The sequence below is a fragment of the Ixodes scapularis genome, unplaced genomic scaffold (assembly GCF_016920785.2).
Source record: "Ixodes scapularis isolate PalLabHiFi unplaced genomic scaffold, ASM1692078v2 PGA_scaffold41__6_contigs__length_2269736, whole genome shotgun sequence".
Taxonomy (NCBI): Eukaryota; Metazoa; Arthropoda; class Arachnida; order Ixodida; family Ixodidae; genus Ixodes; species Ixodes scapularis.
Genome location: NW_024609870.1, coordinates 747,121 through 764,354, shown reverse-complemented (window position 1 = coordinate 764,354; position 17,234 = coordinate 747,121). Strand labels below are relative to the sequence as shown.

The 17,234-nt window shown below is 44.7% G+C and overlaps 1 protein-coding gene across 1 annotated transcript in view; it reads right to left on the bottom strand.

Annotated features, from left to right (window-relative positions):
* LOC8035106 (tyrosine-protein kinase HTK16) overlaps window positions 1–17,234 on the bottom strand; it is an 80,722-nt gene that overhangs the window by 28,535 nt on the left and 34,953 nt on the right. The window contains exons 7-10 of the mRNA XM_029989628.3: window positions 13,082–13,187; window positions 8,258–8,328; window positions 5,500–5,631; window positions 1,415–1,523 (exon numbers count right to left, since the gene is read on the bottom strand). Coding sequence (XP_029845488.2) covers window positions 1,415–1,523; window positions 5,500–5,631; window positions 8,258–8,328; window positions 13,082–13,187 — 418 coding nt within the window. The remainder of the gene's footprint in view (window positions 1–1,414; window positions 1,524–5,499; window positions 5,632–8,257; window positions 8,329–13,081; window positions 13,188–17,234) is intronic.

Below are 17,234 nucleotides of genomic sequence, written 5' to 3'. Positions count from 1 at the left end.
CAATGTCCATGATAGGACTGATCTCAGATCACAGGTTTTTTGTTTGAACCGTGTGCCCTCAAATGGATTAACGTGCGTGCGTCCATGCTAGACGACGTGAACGTGAATGCTCCTCTTCGAAGGATGTCAAGCTTAAAAATAAGGAGCCATTATATTGACTAAAAACTTAAATATGACTGATTTCTAAAAAAAATAAAACAAAATGTGCATTGCTTTAGATTCATCTTCTTGCTTCGCAAAAGCTGCAAACGGCTGCAAAGCAATGTTTGCGCAAGAGTTGGCCAGATTGCGCTGGTCAAGCCATAGCCATCTGTCAAGCAGTGTTGCCAATTTAGATATTTCGTAGCTAGATGTAGCTATTTTTGTGGGCGAATAGTTACAAAAAATTCATTTCAGCTACAAACTGCTAAATGAGCTCTTTTTCTATGGCTCCAAATTTAGCTGCTTTTGCACATTCTAACTAATATCCAGCAAATATGTTGCAGTTGGTAGCCTGTCCGCCTAAATTGAATTGCAATCAGCCTAAACTAATGAATTGCAAGCAGCCTAAAGGCCCATTCACACTCTTGCAACCGAGTACGACCAAGAGAGACGAGATCTGTTAAAACTTCTTAAATTTCTTAGGACGAAGGAACACACTGGCATTCTGGCAGCATCTATGCAGTGGCCCTGGAACTGCATTTCACAAGAGCGAAGGTTTTGTGGGATTTCTGAGGTCAAATGTGCCTAATACCTATGAGAAAGGCTCGTTTATTACGTCCACAAAAGATTTTTGAGCCAGGAAAGAAAGGATAATGCGCGAGAGAAATAGAAAATATGCCGGACTGCAAAGTTTACACTGCTACCCAATAGATGGCGCCAGTGTGTCCTCTCGTTGTAAGAGGTTTTAAGGAACCCAGTTTTAAGAGGTCGCAAGAGTGTGAACAGGCCTTAAAGAACCAATACTACCTAATGAACCCAGCGTGCCTCAAGTTAGAGTACGTTCAACTTAAAGCTGGGAGCACTGTCTTGAATCGGCACGGCGAGTTGGCGATGTCAATAGGCCAAGATACAGAGATGCTCTGTCCACCCCACAAGGTTGTGGTCTATACCCCTAGGCTGACGGTGGGAGGTGGGAACTGTGTGCTCGCCGGACCAATCATCTGCCTCCCTTCCATCGAGACCCCGCTCCCGATTGCTGTGTGTGCTCACCGGACCAATCATCTGCCTCCGCTTCCATCGAGACCTCGCATTGCACGAAAGGAGGACGTGTAAGGATGAGACTGGAGTTAGCATCTGCCACACTCCTCGTAGAACACAACACTGCATATAATGGTTTGGCCAATAAATGATCTAGGACGTTAGCATTGTTACATGTAGCAGCTAGCCGAAAGAAGCGAGTTTTGTGGATCGAGTGCAAAGAGAAAGAGCTCACGTGGATTCCTGAGCTGGGTGGGCAGTCCGTCCTCGCAGCGGGAGTAATGGTCCACCAGGTGTTCCAGGGACGCCAGCAGCGGACCGTCGTCTATGTGCAGGTACTGGCCCTGGAGAGAAAGGCTCCGCTGCTCGTCAGACCTCCTTGCACATGTCCTGCTAGCAAACTTGAACGATCCTCGTCGCCTTGACTTTTTTGTTTCTAACTTCGTTGTCACCAAGGAGAACAGCTGCTTCAACGGTAACGAGTACCAAAAGAAGCCAGAAAACCGAAACATAGTCGTATGAAACTAAAAGCAAAACTTGTGAAACTTGGAAATTCATCCTTCCATTTTAGATCCACTCTTTCTTGAATAAACGAGTCACTCAGACTACAAACAGCAGAAAAAGGTGTGCTAAAGGTTAACTTCTTTATTCGGTCCTGGTACAAGTGTGAAAAGTTACTCTTTGTGGCCAGACCCTGCGTGAAACAGCTATATGAGCTTTTGCTCACATGTAACAAACTTTGTCTTTGCCAACCACAGGTTTGATGATGCCCAGAATGCCTCGCACCTCACACACTCGCAAAACATCGAGGGTGTGCGCTCAATGCATTTTATGCTCCCGGTCAACATCATCCAGCTTAGTAACACGAGAACACACCAGCTGTGGCAACGCTCAAGCAAGCAGCTCCGGCGGACCAACGAAAAGCCATCGGACAAAAGGGGTCCAGGGTCCGCTGCTAGGAAGAGGCTATAATGTTTTTTAAACAATTCCTTCCGGTTACTACAAGTCGGACCTTATCGCCAAGTCGTAGACTTTCCCGCGTTTACTCGTAAGGAAAATCGGCGTTTATTTATTCTTTCGTACAGATGTTAAAAATGGAGACTGTTGGTGAAAAAACTCACGAATTGGTGCTTTCACCGATTCTGGACTGGCACGACCCACTCAAAAGAAAGAGCATAGAGCAAAAAGACCAACATCCAAGAAGGGAGGGTTTTGAAAAAAACAGTCCTTGCTTAGAGCAAAGGTTTCCAGATGTGTTTTTTTTGGTTTTCACCGACTTTGTATTGTTGACACCGGCGTTTTTCGATTAGAACCGGAAAGTCTACCGCCTATAGTAGGCGACAAGTCAAGAAGGAAGTGCAAGCTTTTCCCACCCCTTTCCACTTTAGCAGAAGGAATGCTGGAGAGGAGAAATATATATGGGCGATTTTATTGGGGATTGAGGCAATGAGGTGCAGTCATATTTTTTATTTTGCTTCAAATTTTTATATTTCGTGGTGCATGTTCCAAGAAGGACAATCTTTTTTTTTTATTTTAATGTCCTAACATGTTTGGTTTCTGTGAAAAAAAAAAAAAAATCTCAAAGAAGTGAGAAAGAACGATAAGGTTTTGACAATTGTTATGTGTGGCGTTTTTTAATCAGTCTCAATCTCAAAGTATTCAAAAGAGATTGTCTATATTTTTTTATTGTGATATATATATATATGCAAGTAGGTAAAACTACATTCCTACTCCTATTTATTATTCGTCGCTCCAATCTTTGTAAAAATCCCGAAACATGCCTCCGCGAGCAACTATGATCTAAACTGCGGATGTTTTTTGAGTCAACTATGTTTAGTATTGCTTTTAAAATAATACCATGTGTAGAACCTTTCATTACCTTCCACAATATGCAAAGATTGTATCTTTATCATGTACAAGTGCTGATAAATAAATTATGAAACAAAGATAGGTTTCACTTTTTGTTGAATTTCAGCACGCTGTATAAAAAAAACATGTTTGATTTTTTTCTTTTTCTCACGTTGCACTCTCTTTACACCCTTCTCTTAGCCAGAATACATTCCGTTAGAGGTATATGAACTGGTTTTGAGTTTTAAGCCTCTAAATATGCTAAAAAGAGCAAATGCCGTAATGGGTTTATGAGTTAAACTGACAATTGTCGTGTGTGGCGTTTTTGAATTACTCTCAATCTCAAAGTATTCAAAAGAAAGGTTCTATGTTTTTTTTTATTGTGATATATATGCAAGTAGGTAAAACTACATTCCAACTACTATTTATTATTCGTGGGTCTAATGATTGCAAAAATCCCCAAACATGCCTCTGCAACAACTGTAACCTAAACTGCAAATTGTTTTTAATTTTTTTTTTTAGTCGATTTTGTTTAGTATTGTTTTTAAAATAATACCACCTGTAGAACCTTTCATTGCCTTCCACACTGCAAAAATTTGTGTCTTAATCACTTATGAGTACTGAGAAATAAATTATGAAACAGAGAAGGTTTTCACTTTTTGTTCGATTTCAGCACACAGCTTTTTAAATTAGAGAAGCACTTTGGTAAAATGCGGTGAAGCTCGATGCGCGCACGCTGGTGAGACGCGGCATGGAGGCACGCGACAGACATGACGATCAGGTGTTCTCAGCACCCAACGAACACTTAATCAAGTGAACTATCGAATCGCCATCTTACCAACACGTGTCCAAGTAGGTTATCTCTTTTTTGTGCAAGTTAACAGAAGTTTGGCTTATGCAGTTGATTTCCTCATGCTTATTTATTTTGTATACCTCTAATAATTCCGTGGCCGTCTTATCAGCTCCTCTCCCTACGATCAAGATGTTGTCGACACAAACAAGTGCCTCAGTGCAGGGGTAGATGACCCTTTGCCGTTGATTGAAGCAACCAATGTCTCTAATGGCCCGTCTGTCCAATGCAGAGTATTACAACTCGGTGGAATCTTACACACCGCTCCTATTGCACATTTTGTTGTGCACCAAGCGCAGCACGAGCCATGCTCTCGAGCTGGTGAATGTGCCAGCAGCGTGCCATTTGCAACTCGAGTGGGCGCCATACCATTCATGATAGTTCTGTTGCAATAAATATCCACATATTTAACAACATTTCACATACTTTTTTTTTTTTGTTTCACGACGCAATAACTCCTACTCCATCCTTTATCGGCAATTCTAGGCCTAGGTAGCGCCAACTTTCGAGGCGCCACGAACACAATGGGTACCCCAAACCGTGCCACTACCTTATTTGAGTTGTGAGAAATTCAGAAACATTCCGAGAAAATTGGCACAACTTTGCCCTAAAATTGCTGATAAAGGGTGGAGTAGGAACCATTGCACCGTGACACACAGGAACCAGTATGTGGAATGTGCCATAGGCGTGGTATGCAAGATTTTGCTGTGTTGTGGGAGGGTCTACATTGGACAAAGGAGCCGGTGCATTAACGATGAAGCACGGGAGCATGACTGGTCACTTTGACCAACAGCGTGGGTTTATCTACCCCTGCATTGCGGCACTTGTTGGTGTCATCCTCTTTCCGACTCCATCACGATCGTTGGGAGAGGAGCTCATAAGGCACTCACGGAATTAATAGAGGCACACGAAATAAATAAGCACAGAGAAAACAACCGTATAAGCCAAACTTCTGTTAACTTGGACAAAAAAGAGATGACCTACTTGGACACACGTTGATGCAATGGTGATTTAATAGCTTACTTCAGTTTAGTTCATTGGGTGTTGTACAATTAATGTTTAGTTGTAAGTTCAGTGCTCATCCTGCATACTTCTTTCCCTTCTTGGCTGTTTTGTCTTCTTGGCTGTTTTTCCACAGTGATTAAAATATAGAAGACAAAAAATTGTCCCCTTCCTTCCATTTGATTTCATTTTGGCACATCTGCTTCCGTGACATTCCGGTGGTTTCAGATTTTGTACCAGGGGTACTTTGTAGTGCTTCTTCATCGAGCGGTGAATTAAATTCTGAGAAGTGGTTAGGAAGAGCCGGCTCTCCCATTGTCAACAGTGCAGCCGGAACAGCCGACATGCCAAGCGACCATCTAGCACGTATCGTGTGCATCTAATTTTGAAGCTATAAATACCCGAGCAAAGCGACACACCATGGGCGTACAACGTCTGTAGCTTGCCAAAGACATAACAAACAGCGACACTCGCTGCAGTTTCCCGTTTAGGTGGCCACTTTGAACTGTGCAAATGTAGGATGACGACTGTCAAAGGGTCGAGGAAAAAAAGTTTCATCTTCAAGATGAGAGCAGATTCGCTAGGAACCTATCTGGCCCAGAGCAGCTCACTGCGCTCACCTGCGAGTGTATTTCGAAGTGGTACACCGATGCCGGGCCGGCCAGGGAGAGCACGTAGGGGGCACCACTGCGGCGGCCACGCCTCACCAGGAAGGTGCCATCAGAGGCGCCACTCAGGAGCCGCGCCGCACACTGCGGGAGAGCGAACCTCTGTTGTCGCTTGTGCGTCCGTCCCCAAATGGCAACAAATCATGTCACAAAAACCCTCGTCATCCTGCTCATTGGCTTCGGGGATGCTGACAAAAAGCAGGAGCAAACCCGTTGTTTTAGTTGCCCCAACTCCAGGTCTGGTAAACCGCACGCAGAACAGGCGTCCGCCCCATCACGACGACATCGGGTGGAAATGGAAGGATCACTTTTTAGGACGCGGTAAACGTGCTATTTGGAGGCACATTCCAGGTACCGTACCTCCGTTGAGTGAGGGTCAAAGAAAAGAGAAGCCGCCGACGACAGTTGCAGCTGTTAGTGCCCCGTTCGCGGAAAAACCCACCTGATTGCGAAGAGAATGACGATAGGAAAAGTGCTCCACTCTTCTCCCATTCATCACCACCCCTCGCACAACCGCGTCATCTCTGGTAAGACGTTCTCTCGCTCCATTTGACACTGCCCCTGCGAGGTTCTCAAATGTTCTTTTAGAAAGAGGCATATCGACGGTGGGCTGCAGACAATAGGAGCACAAAGTGGATGCAGAGCAGCTGAGGTAGCAAGACCTGCACAGGGCATTCCTGGTCAACCACTTGGGGTACTCGTGCGGCATGTGCGACAGGTTTCTGAGATGTTTGCATAATCCAAGCGTGTACCCACTCTGATTCAAGAGTTCCCAGTCAAGACGTGTTTCAAAGTCTGCCTTGCGAAGGGGCAAAATGTCGAACCTGTCTACTCAAAGGAAATCTCCGAAAGCCGTTTCAACGACGCAACAGCTACCGCCGTCAATCGCGGCACTCTTTGTGTGTTCGCATGAACGGGGAACCACATGGATGTGGTGCCTCCATCTACCAGGTCGGCAGACGGCTGCAGTGGCAAGTCGAGTTCTTTCCTTCGCCAGAAACCTCCTTCTACACTTACGAGGGTCCATCATAAAAATATTTAGGAGCACACTCAGTAATTAGCAACAAGATTCTACACTAGATATTTCTAGGCTACCTGCCAGTACACACTTAATGTCTGTACTGGCAGGTGCACGCACCACCTTTTGTAGAGCACCATAACTACCATATAATCGCGTGTAAGGGCTGCACCCCCCCCGTATTTAAAACAAAGTATTGCAAAAAAAAAAAAAAAAATTACACAAATTATTTGCGTGTGCGACTCACCCCCTTGCTTTTGAGGCGCACCGACTGTAATGCCACATTTCTATGAATATATATTGCTAGGTGGCGCTAGCCACTGCCCGAGCACGTAGCGGCACGTGTCCGCATCCCCGATATTTGCTCTCCACTCATCCGTATCACCATATGACATCATGGCTGTCGACCTCAATCGTGGTCGGCCGCACCGTTAGGAAGCGTTTATGTTGCGGCAAGGCATTGAGAAAAGATAAAGGATACGTCAGCTTCTGTGGCAAGCGCGAGGAATGGGGATTCAGTGGGCTCGGCTCACGCGTGCAATCAGGTTTGGGGAGCTTTCCTTTTGTTCTTAGATTCCTGTCAAAGCGTTGTGATTTGTCTGCCTTTTCGCGCAAGCTGAGAGCTATGGGCAAGTACCACTTCAACAGTCATACGGGATTCAAGTTGAAAGTTGCCGCGCATGCTATCAACTACAGCAAAAAAAAAAAGATCCGTATTGCGCAGTATGTAAACTAATTAAATCCGACTGACGATTGAGTCCTGATTCCAGAGTAAAGGCGTTTCCGACCAGCGCAGCCGCTCATGTACGTTCACTTCAGAATGTGGATACAGATATTTTTTTATTTCATCCATGTATGGGCCGCACCTCGAAAATTCGCCCTCGAATCGGGAACCAAATAGTGCAGCCCTTACACGAGTTTATACGGTATGTAGCCATAGGTGGTGTTTCCCCCTCCAGGAGGCACTGCTGTCGCCGCACTATTTTGACTCGGAATGTGAGAAGTGGCTCAATGTGAATAGGTGAGACAGTGAGAATAAAGCTTTCACAGCATGTTATTGACGTTGCCTTCCGTGCACATGAGCAAGGAAGCTCGTGGTCAGAAAACACGTAGATACACCCGACCGCTTTATTTTTTCGTTGCTTCTTTTTTTTTTTTTGTGTTGAGCAGGCGACGACGGCAAACTTGCGTGTACCATTTGTTGCGCGGTTGTTTCGCACTTATATCCCTGCACGACGATCTGCGCTTGAAGATTGATTGGCCGGTACCACGAACGACAGTTCCGAAATAGCGGCCCCACGTCTGCCACAACGTTAGTTCGCCGCTTTCGCGTCGTCCAGCGCATGGTATGTCGCCATAGTGAGAATGACGTGTACATGCACTTCCTGCGATCTGTGCAACATTTTTTCTTTCAATCGACGTGTTTGCAGCTTTTTGGAGCCCACAAAAATGGGGTTCATATTCTTTTCTATTTTTAATATCGAACGTGCGCCTTAGATGGCCCGCGACTTTGAAAATATTTGGTACACATTGCTTGAACGCCACGTAACCACAGAAAAGAGAGTGAGCGCGACTGAAATTGGCCAATTCTCGACTGGCTGTTTCTAGCCGCAAATTGTGTCCCGAACAGTAGTGATCAAATACTCTGTCAAACTCATTCCACCTGTTAGAACCACAAGGGGGTGCACTCACCTCTCGGTCAACGTGCGAGGGGTGCAGCCAACAGTTCCTCGAAAGTGCCGCTGGTGGCCGCTCGAACGCTTCTGCGAGCAAACATTTTGGGCCGTGAGGCACGGGTAAGCAAAAGGGCTCTCTAGAGGCAAGCAGAAACCCAGAGTTGCTTGCAAGAGAGAAAAGGATGCTCCCTCATTTTTCAAGTGCGAGGGGTTCAAAATGAATCATTTTTTTCAATCGCTGCGCCTAGAAGACACTCTCTGCCCAGCTACAGTCCAAAAATGAGAGGAGACTGGACAACAATGCGTCTTGCGAATGGCTCCCCTCCCTTCTATTCCGTCATTCAAGCGACCTGTCCTTATGCTACTACAATGGGTTTTGTTGCCTCCTACAGTAGAGTGGCTTGCCAGTGCGACGACAGGTAAGCGTCAACCACCGACAAACTATTTAAACGAGAATGAAATAAAAGAAAATATTAAATGCACCTACTTGCAATCAAAGCGGGCAAAGGGTAAGAATAACAGAGAAGGAACTTAATACAAGCTACAGCCCAAAGCCTCCTGATCTTTGCTTGGCCAGGGGTGGCAATGTCTCCAACGTTGTCTGGGCGTCCCGGCCACCATACCGCAGAGGAGCACAGAAAGAAAACTGACTTGGGGTCGTCCATCTAACGATGGACTCGACGTATCGTCTTTGCAATCGCACAACTGGAGAGCAGCGTCTCAGACTGCTCTCGGGACTCCTTAAACTCTTTTCCTTTAAACCACTTCTATATACAACAAGTAATAGCATTTTGTAGACTCTCAGTTGACCAACAGGAAATGATCCTCTTCGCAATGATCGGCATTCTCGGTTTTAAGGGGGGACACTACCCAAAAAAGTAAATTTTTGAACCACTTGTCTGATTTAAATTATATTTACAGGGCTTGTTTCTGTTGATGTTGAGAACATTTCTGCCAATTTTTGTTAACCTGGGTGAAGTACAAAAAAAATTGCAAACGTTCAAAGACGAAAGTGGGCGTGTATGCGTAGGAAAACTATCGTTTTGAAATTAATTATAAATTTGTCGTTTTCATGTGTTACATTGCATTAGGACAGTTCAGAGCAGGTAACTATGGAGCTATATTTCTATGTTATACCATATTTCATGACAAAAAAGCACATAAACACAAATACAGTTTTTTAGATTTCCATCCTTTGTCCAAAATTTTAGTTCTTGAGCATGAAAAATGACAAAAATAAAAAATACAAGCTCATAGTTATCTTCCCCTTAAAATTTCACCCCAGAAAAACTCATAAAAATGAATCAAAGTTGCATAATAACAAAACGATAGTTTTCCTAAAGTGAAATTTATGCCAAAAAGTGGAATGGAGAAAATTGCGTTCAAAGTGCTCCAACCCCTGCCTTTTCTTTAGCATCGGAGGACCGAAAATAATTTATAAAAAATTAACTATGCAGTGTAAACTAATGAAACTTTCTGGGAATACTCTCTAGATGTTGGTGGATGTAAATATGACATTTTTCAAAATCAACTTTTTTTTGCAGAAATTGTTTTTTCTGGGTAGTGTCCCCCCTTAAGATAAAAAAAACTATAAGTCAGTTCTAACATTTTAAAAATAATGAGAATAATACATCTTGTCAGTGGTTCCAGACATAACCCTAGATCTAAAATGATCTAAAGGGTGAGTTGGTTTTACATAATGCACACTGCAGCGCAAAGGACAAGGACAAGTAAAAGACATAGACAGGACAAGCACTTGTGCTGTCTACGTCTTTTACTTGTCCTTGTCCTTTGTGCTGCATTGTGCATCATGTAACACTAGCCGCCCAACAACAGATGCCTGGCAACAAGCACCTTCTCCAGCGAGCCAACCTTTGTATCGTAACGTGCACCAAGGTCAAAAACGACCAAACCTAAAACTACAAAAACTGCGCGATTTGTGACACGCAGCCACACATGCGTGACCATGTCGTTTTTTTTTTATCGGATGGTCTTTCCCAAAACTCGCTACTGTGGCCTGTGCTTGGCTGCTCGACACACATTGTACTCGAGATGTCTCTCTTTGCGCATCTCGACATTGTGTTTGACCTACTTTGTTCGAGTGAACGAAAAGGTGCAATAAGGTCATCCCCTCTTGTGGACACTCGCAATAACATGCTTCAATTTATGTCCGCCAACAAAGGTACGCACCACTACAAGCTGCCCGAAGCAAGCGTGATTTCTATGGGACGCCTTAGAATGCTGCCAAGTGACAGTCAAATACCCTGACCAACGGCCGTTCCGGTAAAGGATTATTTTGCAAAAATTGTGTCGGGGGAAAGAAAAAGTACTCCCACATAAAAATCTGGTAGGCCGTATCGGGGACGCAGCCACAGAGGGGTATGTGTCTTGTGCGTGCTGCAGAAGGCCTAGGGTACAGAAACTTAACTTTGACTTGTGCATTACATACTTAATTTATGTCTGGTCTACGGTCTAATCGTGCAATTGCACTCGCTCCCTATGCAGATGTTGCATCGTGGTCAAAAGGGACCCCCCTGTCTTGCTGGACCCTAATTGTACAACCGTCAAATGTCTATAACAAATTACACACTTGTAAGCCCTATAACTCCCGATGAGCACCGGTTTGAGTTCGATGGATTAGACCTATTATGGCAGAGAGAGCTCTCAAATGCAACACTCCCACTCGGATCGACAAACATACTTCTGAGCTATGTCCCTGTGAACGCCGTGTGCGAAGTTGAATTTACCTCCAATTACATTGTATGTGGCGCGTCAACGGCACCATCGGCACACGCAGATGTCAATTTCCTCTACACAACGATACCGAAGTAAGGCATGCGGGTAGTACAGTTGCAAAGATATAAGCGATATTAGTGTTACCGTGTTTGCACGATTCTAACGCGCCCCCAATTCTAACGAGCAGGCAGATGTAGCTTCTAGATCATCAAAAACTAAATTGCTGCTGATTGTACCACACAGGTATAATAATGAAGATTGAACAGATGCCTCATAGAACAAACTTTATGAAACGCACGCCAACACAAAAATAAATGCCGTGCACTACTCGCTGTTGTCAGAGTCCGACGATTGTTCTGCACTGTCCACAGAAGTAATACTTGCTTTCGAAGTGCCGCGCTTCTTGCGCATGTACAGTTGGCAGCAAAAGATTGTGGGGCGCAGGAGCGTCAACCGAAATGATTGGTTGCGCCTTGTGAAGGCGCACGGCCGCTCTCAAGATTCACGCTTCGAGAATGTGCCTCTTTTCGTGCTCGCAGTCGTGTCTTTTTGACTCACATCGCCCGACGTGCACAAGATAACCGGGACCGGCGCAAGGTGCTGCTTTGTCAGCCATCATCAACGTTGGCCATCGTGCTGTGCGTCTGCCTCGACCACCGTGATAAGTGACGGAGCTCGCGCATGCTACAGTTAACATTTCGCGGCACCTTGCACCAGTCCCGGTTATCTCGCGGCCATTGAATGGAAGCGAGCGAAAAAAACATGACAGCGAACAAGAAAGGAAGCGCATGCGCAAAGCGTTTGTCGTGAGAGCGGTCGTGCGCTGTCCAAAGGCCCAGCCAGCCAGTCTTTTCGAATGGCACTCCAGTGCCCCGCAAACTTTTGCTGCCGACTGTACGTACGAGTGAGCAACCGCCGCCTCTGACAGGATTGTCTTTCAAACACTTTTCGAGCTCGTCGGGTGGCTGGGATTGCAAGGCCAAGCAGTGTTGCTCCATTGTTATGTTTTTCCGCAAACGTGATGGCCTTTCGTTTAAATAAAACCTCCCAGTGGAATATTTTTTTTTTTTTTTTCATTTTAAAACGGAAGACATGAGTCCGTAGACGCGGGAGAATGCGCACGATACGGATACCAAAATGGCGAATATAAACAAATGGTCAAAATGGCAATGGGGCTAGACACCTATACTGAGCATAGCGTTTTTCTTGAGTTTCGATTTTTGTTTTCGATGTACCAAACACGGTACATCTTTTTGCGATATGCGGTTTTAGTGTGAGACCGCATACTGACCAAAATAAGAGACGGCCAAAAAACAATGCGAAAGATTTAGTTTTGCAATGCTTCTACTTTCTCCGAATTTTTGAGTGAAACCTGGGCAACGCGTGATACTTTCCTTCTCCAGGGTGGGGGTCTCTCACTTGATCTTGGTCACCAGCATCACTTGACTCTGCAGGGGATGACTTATCACCATGCCAAGGAGAGACATAATTGCCCTCATCACTAAGATCGTCTTCACTCTCAACAAAATCACGCAATGCGTTTCCATAAAACGCGCATGGCAAAAACAAAGTCACGTTTTGTCGCGCGAGTGAAATTCAAAGCGTGCTCGAGTCTTCCACTCGTGAACACTTTTGATTTCTGCGAGAGAAGTTGAGACAAAAACGAGAATAAAGTGACCTTTTGACACAATGCAATCCAGTAAGAAAGAGTTGCAGTTCAAACGAGCATGGGAAAGGCGTGCCAGGCAACACCCGACATCTGACGTCGGCCATCGCCCAACTTGTCACTGCGAAGGGTTAATGTCCCTTCCATCTCTCTACATTAAGCGATTGGCTACTCAGCTCACCATGCTGGTTGCGGTAAGGGTGGCCCACCCCGATCAGCCAATCAGATAATAACATTTGATGGGAACCATGCGGCAGGGGTATTGGAGAGGATTTTTTCCAAAAAATAAATTATGCGTAAACTGCTGGTAATCACTGAACCACAAGCTCTGTTTAAACATTTTCAGCACCTCTGTATACACTGTCTCATCACATCACGATTATCTGCGGTACCGCAGAATGTGGGGTACTCTCACAAAGCGATCTAAATCCTACTGACCCAGAAGCTTGGCACAGTGAATGTGGTTTCCCTGCAATGCCAGGTCGCCAGGAAGCTCCATCTGAAGGGTGCGAGGGCGACTGGGGGCACCGTGTTCCAGCAGCAGCTGCACTTGCGGGAAACAAGTACAATGACGCACAAGTAACCAGGAGAAAGGGATGCGAGGTAAACTAGAGTCGCCCGTACATACTTAGAAAACCCCGAGACAGGAAAAAAAAAAACCAGGACGTCTCAAAACACAGTCGTTAACTTTTTCTTCCTTCAATACATTGAGTTGTGAGTTTGCACTTGTCTCTTCTCTCTCCCGTGTTCCTTTCTATTTGTGCGCAATTTTAACCATGTTCAATTGTTACCAACACGCTTACACAGCCGTGTTATCAGACGTCCTTGTGTTTCCCCCCGTCTCAGGGTTTTACAATTATGATCATTCACCAGCTAGCCTGAGCCACTGCCCTTATTTCACAACTATATTCGGTGACAGGTTAAAGGGACACTAACAATCCCCCAAAATGTTTTTTTGATTTTTTTGCCAGGTGTCAGCAGACTACCCGATCAATATTTTGCTGCAGTCACATATACCTTTAATAAAGCCAAAAAACTCAACTGCTCCAAATCGAAACACAAGCACGGAAGCTCATGGCAGGAAAACACATGGCTACACCCGACCTCATTTTTTTTTTCTCCTTTTTTTTTTTTGCGTTTGTGAAGCATACGATGACAACGACGAACTTGCATGTACCACTTGTCGTGCGATTGTTTTGCACTTATAGCCCTTCCTCTCAATGTTCTGCGCTTCAAAAGTGATTGGCCGATACCATTGACAGTTCCGAAGTAACGGCCCCACGTCTGTCGCAATGTTGGTCCGTCGTGCGTCACCATTGCGTCGTCCAGTCCACGGGATGTCGCCATACTGAGGATGACGTGTACACATACTTCCTGTGATATGTGCAACATGATGTTTTTTTTCAGTCAATGTACAGTAATCCCTTATTACGAAATTATTTTCTTCTCATTATCGCTTTTATCGAAACTCATTGTGGTCCCGACTGAAAGTTCACATTCGAAGTGTATCGGCAGACGACCACGCTCATACATCCAGCAAATATGGTCCTTCTGTAGACTTAAACTGAGGTTCAAAAGCTGCAATTGTCCATCTCTTGGCTCCTCTTGCGTGTATTTTAAGCCACTACAGCATGACCCAAACGCCTCCAACACCTCCATCACGTCACTAGTTAGTGTGCCAGCCTGTTCACTCAGAATGAGGAAATCATCTATACATCCAAAGGCTTTGAACCTGTTGGAGTCCCGCAGTGTTTTTTAGATGGCTCTTTCGCTGACACTTAGAAAAATGCTTCACAAAACAGGCACCACGCAAGAGCCAATGCAGATGCCCCCCTTTTGCACAGGAAGATCCCCCTCAAAAAAAAAAGTGGGCTTTAAGTAAAAAGTTAAAAGCTCAAGAAAGTGTTCGACACTAATACCCTAGAAACGGAAGAATACTGTTATATCCTGAGATGCTTGAGGGGAATTAATTGAGGCAAGTGTGCTCCTAGATATAGACTTTGAAGACTTCTTTAAGGGGCGACGCGGGTCTTAAAGGGCTACTATGGCAATTATCTTAGCTAGCCTAACTAACTATATTTCCGAAATCACCAGTCCCTTTCTAGTATGCTAATTAGTAAAGCCCTTTCTAGTATGCTAATTAGTAAATCGAAATTCAGAATAATTACTGTGAAATTGGCAAGTGAAATTTATCCCAAAACCAACATTCAAATATATCCGCCCTCTTCAGAACCGTGACATCAGTGGAAAGCAGGCTTGCAGGTTGAGCCAACAGTCTAAAAATGGACTATATGGAGCATTTGTTTCGTGCTGTTGCTGGAGCTAGCTTCCAAAGCATTCATTCAACATCATGAAACTGCTTGTAATCAGTTGGGAACAAAGCCTACAGTCCAAAAAGGAAGCCAGCTGGGCATGAGGCGTGTTTTTTTCATCATCAGAGAGCCGACCGTACCAGTGGCGCCCACCATGTCTTTGATCGACAGGGTGCTCAAGCTGCTCAGTTACAAGTTCTAGCACAAGCTGGGAAATATCAAGGTTTGCTTTCGAGAAGACCGCCGGCCGGCCAACACCGTCGCCAACCCCTGAAGCTCCATCACGGGGCTGCTGGACTTTTTGCGTCACCGGAAATTCGACCGGATTGTGTGCATGCTGGCCAAGCAAGGAGCCCTCGCCAGGCCCGACGCTCTTCACCCTCTTCATCATCCCATTGTCATAATCCATATGATTCATTTGTACAATACCATTTTTGTCATTAGAAGCATCACGGCAGGCCTTCAAGGTATGGGCAATTTGCCTTTCTCTCCTGAGCTGAAATAAATATATCATATCATATCACCCTGCCTTCCACTGACGTCACTTATCCATTGTTCCCAGTAGAGACTTTCACTTTCAAAAACACGGTGAGGAAACAGTCCGTAAAAGGCGAGGAACTGTAATAAAGTTTATGAATAAATGATAAGCGTAAGAGGTACCTTCTTGTATGAAGAGATGATAAGTTAAGTCAATGTTTTAAACTGCTTACACTTGTGAATCAGGAGTAGTTGCAAGCTATAAATCTAGCAGCTTTGCTTTGAAAAGATTCAATCTTATCTGCCAGATATGTTTGATAAGGGTGCCAGATGACTGATGCATAATCAAGCTGAGACCTGACAAGAGCAAACTACTGGCAAGAAGTTTTGTATCTCAATTTGCTTAAAACAGTGTTAGTTTGAGAAAGCCAAGAGTTTGTGACGCCTTGTCAGCAAAGTGTTCAATGCGAAGGTTCCACATTAACTCCAATGAGAGATGAACATTAAAATAGTTAAGGAATGACACATTTTCAACGGCGTCACTACCAATGAAGTACTTGTGAGGGGTGAGATGTCGTTTTGAAGTGAAGGTCATAGCTTTTGTTTTATGTGTATTTACTTACATCAGTCAGGTGTCACACCAATTTAAAACTGGGTCTAAGTCATCTTGTAAAACTGTACTATTGTGACAGTCCATAACGGGACGGTAGATGATGCAATTATCCGCGAAAAGACAAGCGCAAGATTTGATGTTAGAGTGAAGATCATTGATGTACATAAGAAAAAGCACTGAATCCAGTACAGACCCCTACAGAACACCTGACATCACGGGTGGAGGGGAAGAGATGCCACTCACAACTGATTGGCGTCTGTTAAGGCCCGTTCACACTCTTGCGACCGAGTACGACCGAGAGAGACCAGACCGGTTTTTAAGCCTCTTGCGACCTCTTAGGACCAGCTCCGCTGCAGCGGAGCTGGTCCTAAGAAGTCGCTAGAGGCTTAAAAACCGGTTTGGTCTCTCTCGGTCGTACTCGGTCGCAAGAGTGTGAACGGCGCTTTAGTCAAAAAGCTTTTAATCCATTTAACAACACCTGTGGATGTTGTTAAATAAATGGATTCACGAAAGCGATCAAACGCTTTCGTGAACTCAATAAAAATGGCACTGACATGTCTGGACAGGTGAACAGATTGATGAAGGTCATTTAACAACTCAAACGTCTCGCATAAATGTCTACGCAGAAGGCCCCGTGCTGGTTAATAAAAAGCAGTTGATTGGTAGTTAGGTGGGTCGTGATTTATGACAATATGATGTGTTCTAGAAGTTTACATGAGGTGAGTGAGATGGGTCTGTAGTTGTCAAATGAAATTTTATGCCCCATGTTAAAGGGGCCCTGCAATCATATTTAAGCGTCTAACTTTTTTGTAGTTTCCACGTCTCTTGAAGTTCAGGCAAGCCAGCAGGCACGGAGAGAATAACTAAATATCAGTGCGTCATATTTTAACCGGACGACGCGGAAACCTCCTCCACCGACGAGGGCGACTTGCGGTACCGAAAGCGCGCAAAAAGTGACGTCTTTGGTCCTGGGCTTACTACTGGTCAGAGCAGCTAAAAGCTTTCTTTTTAGTCAAGATACAAAATATCAGCAACGCAAACTGTTTAAATTATGTATGAAAGTAGTTTTTGTTCAGTATTTTAGATCAAAAAAGAAACAAATGCAGTTTATAAAGTACGGAAACAAGAAATGACCCATCGACATACTCGCCACCAAGCGGAGGAAAAAAACGGCGCATACTAGAAAGAA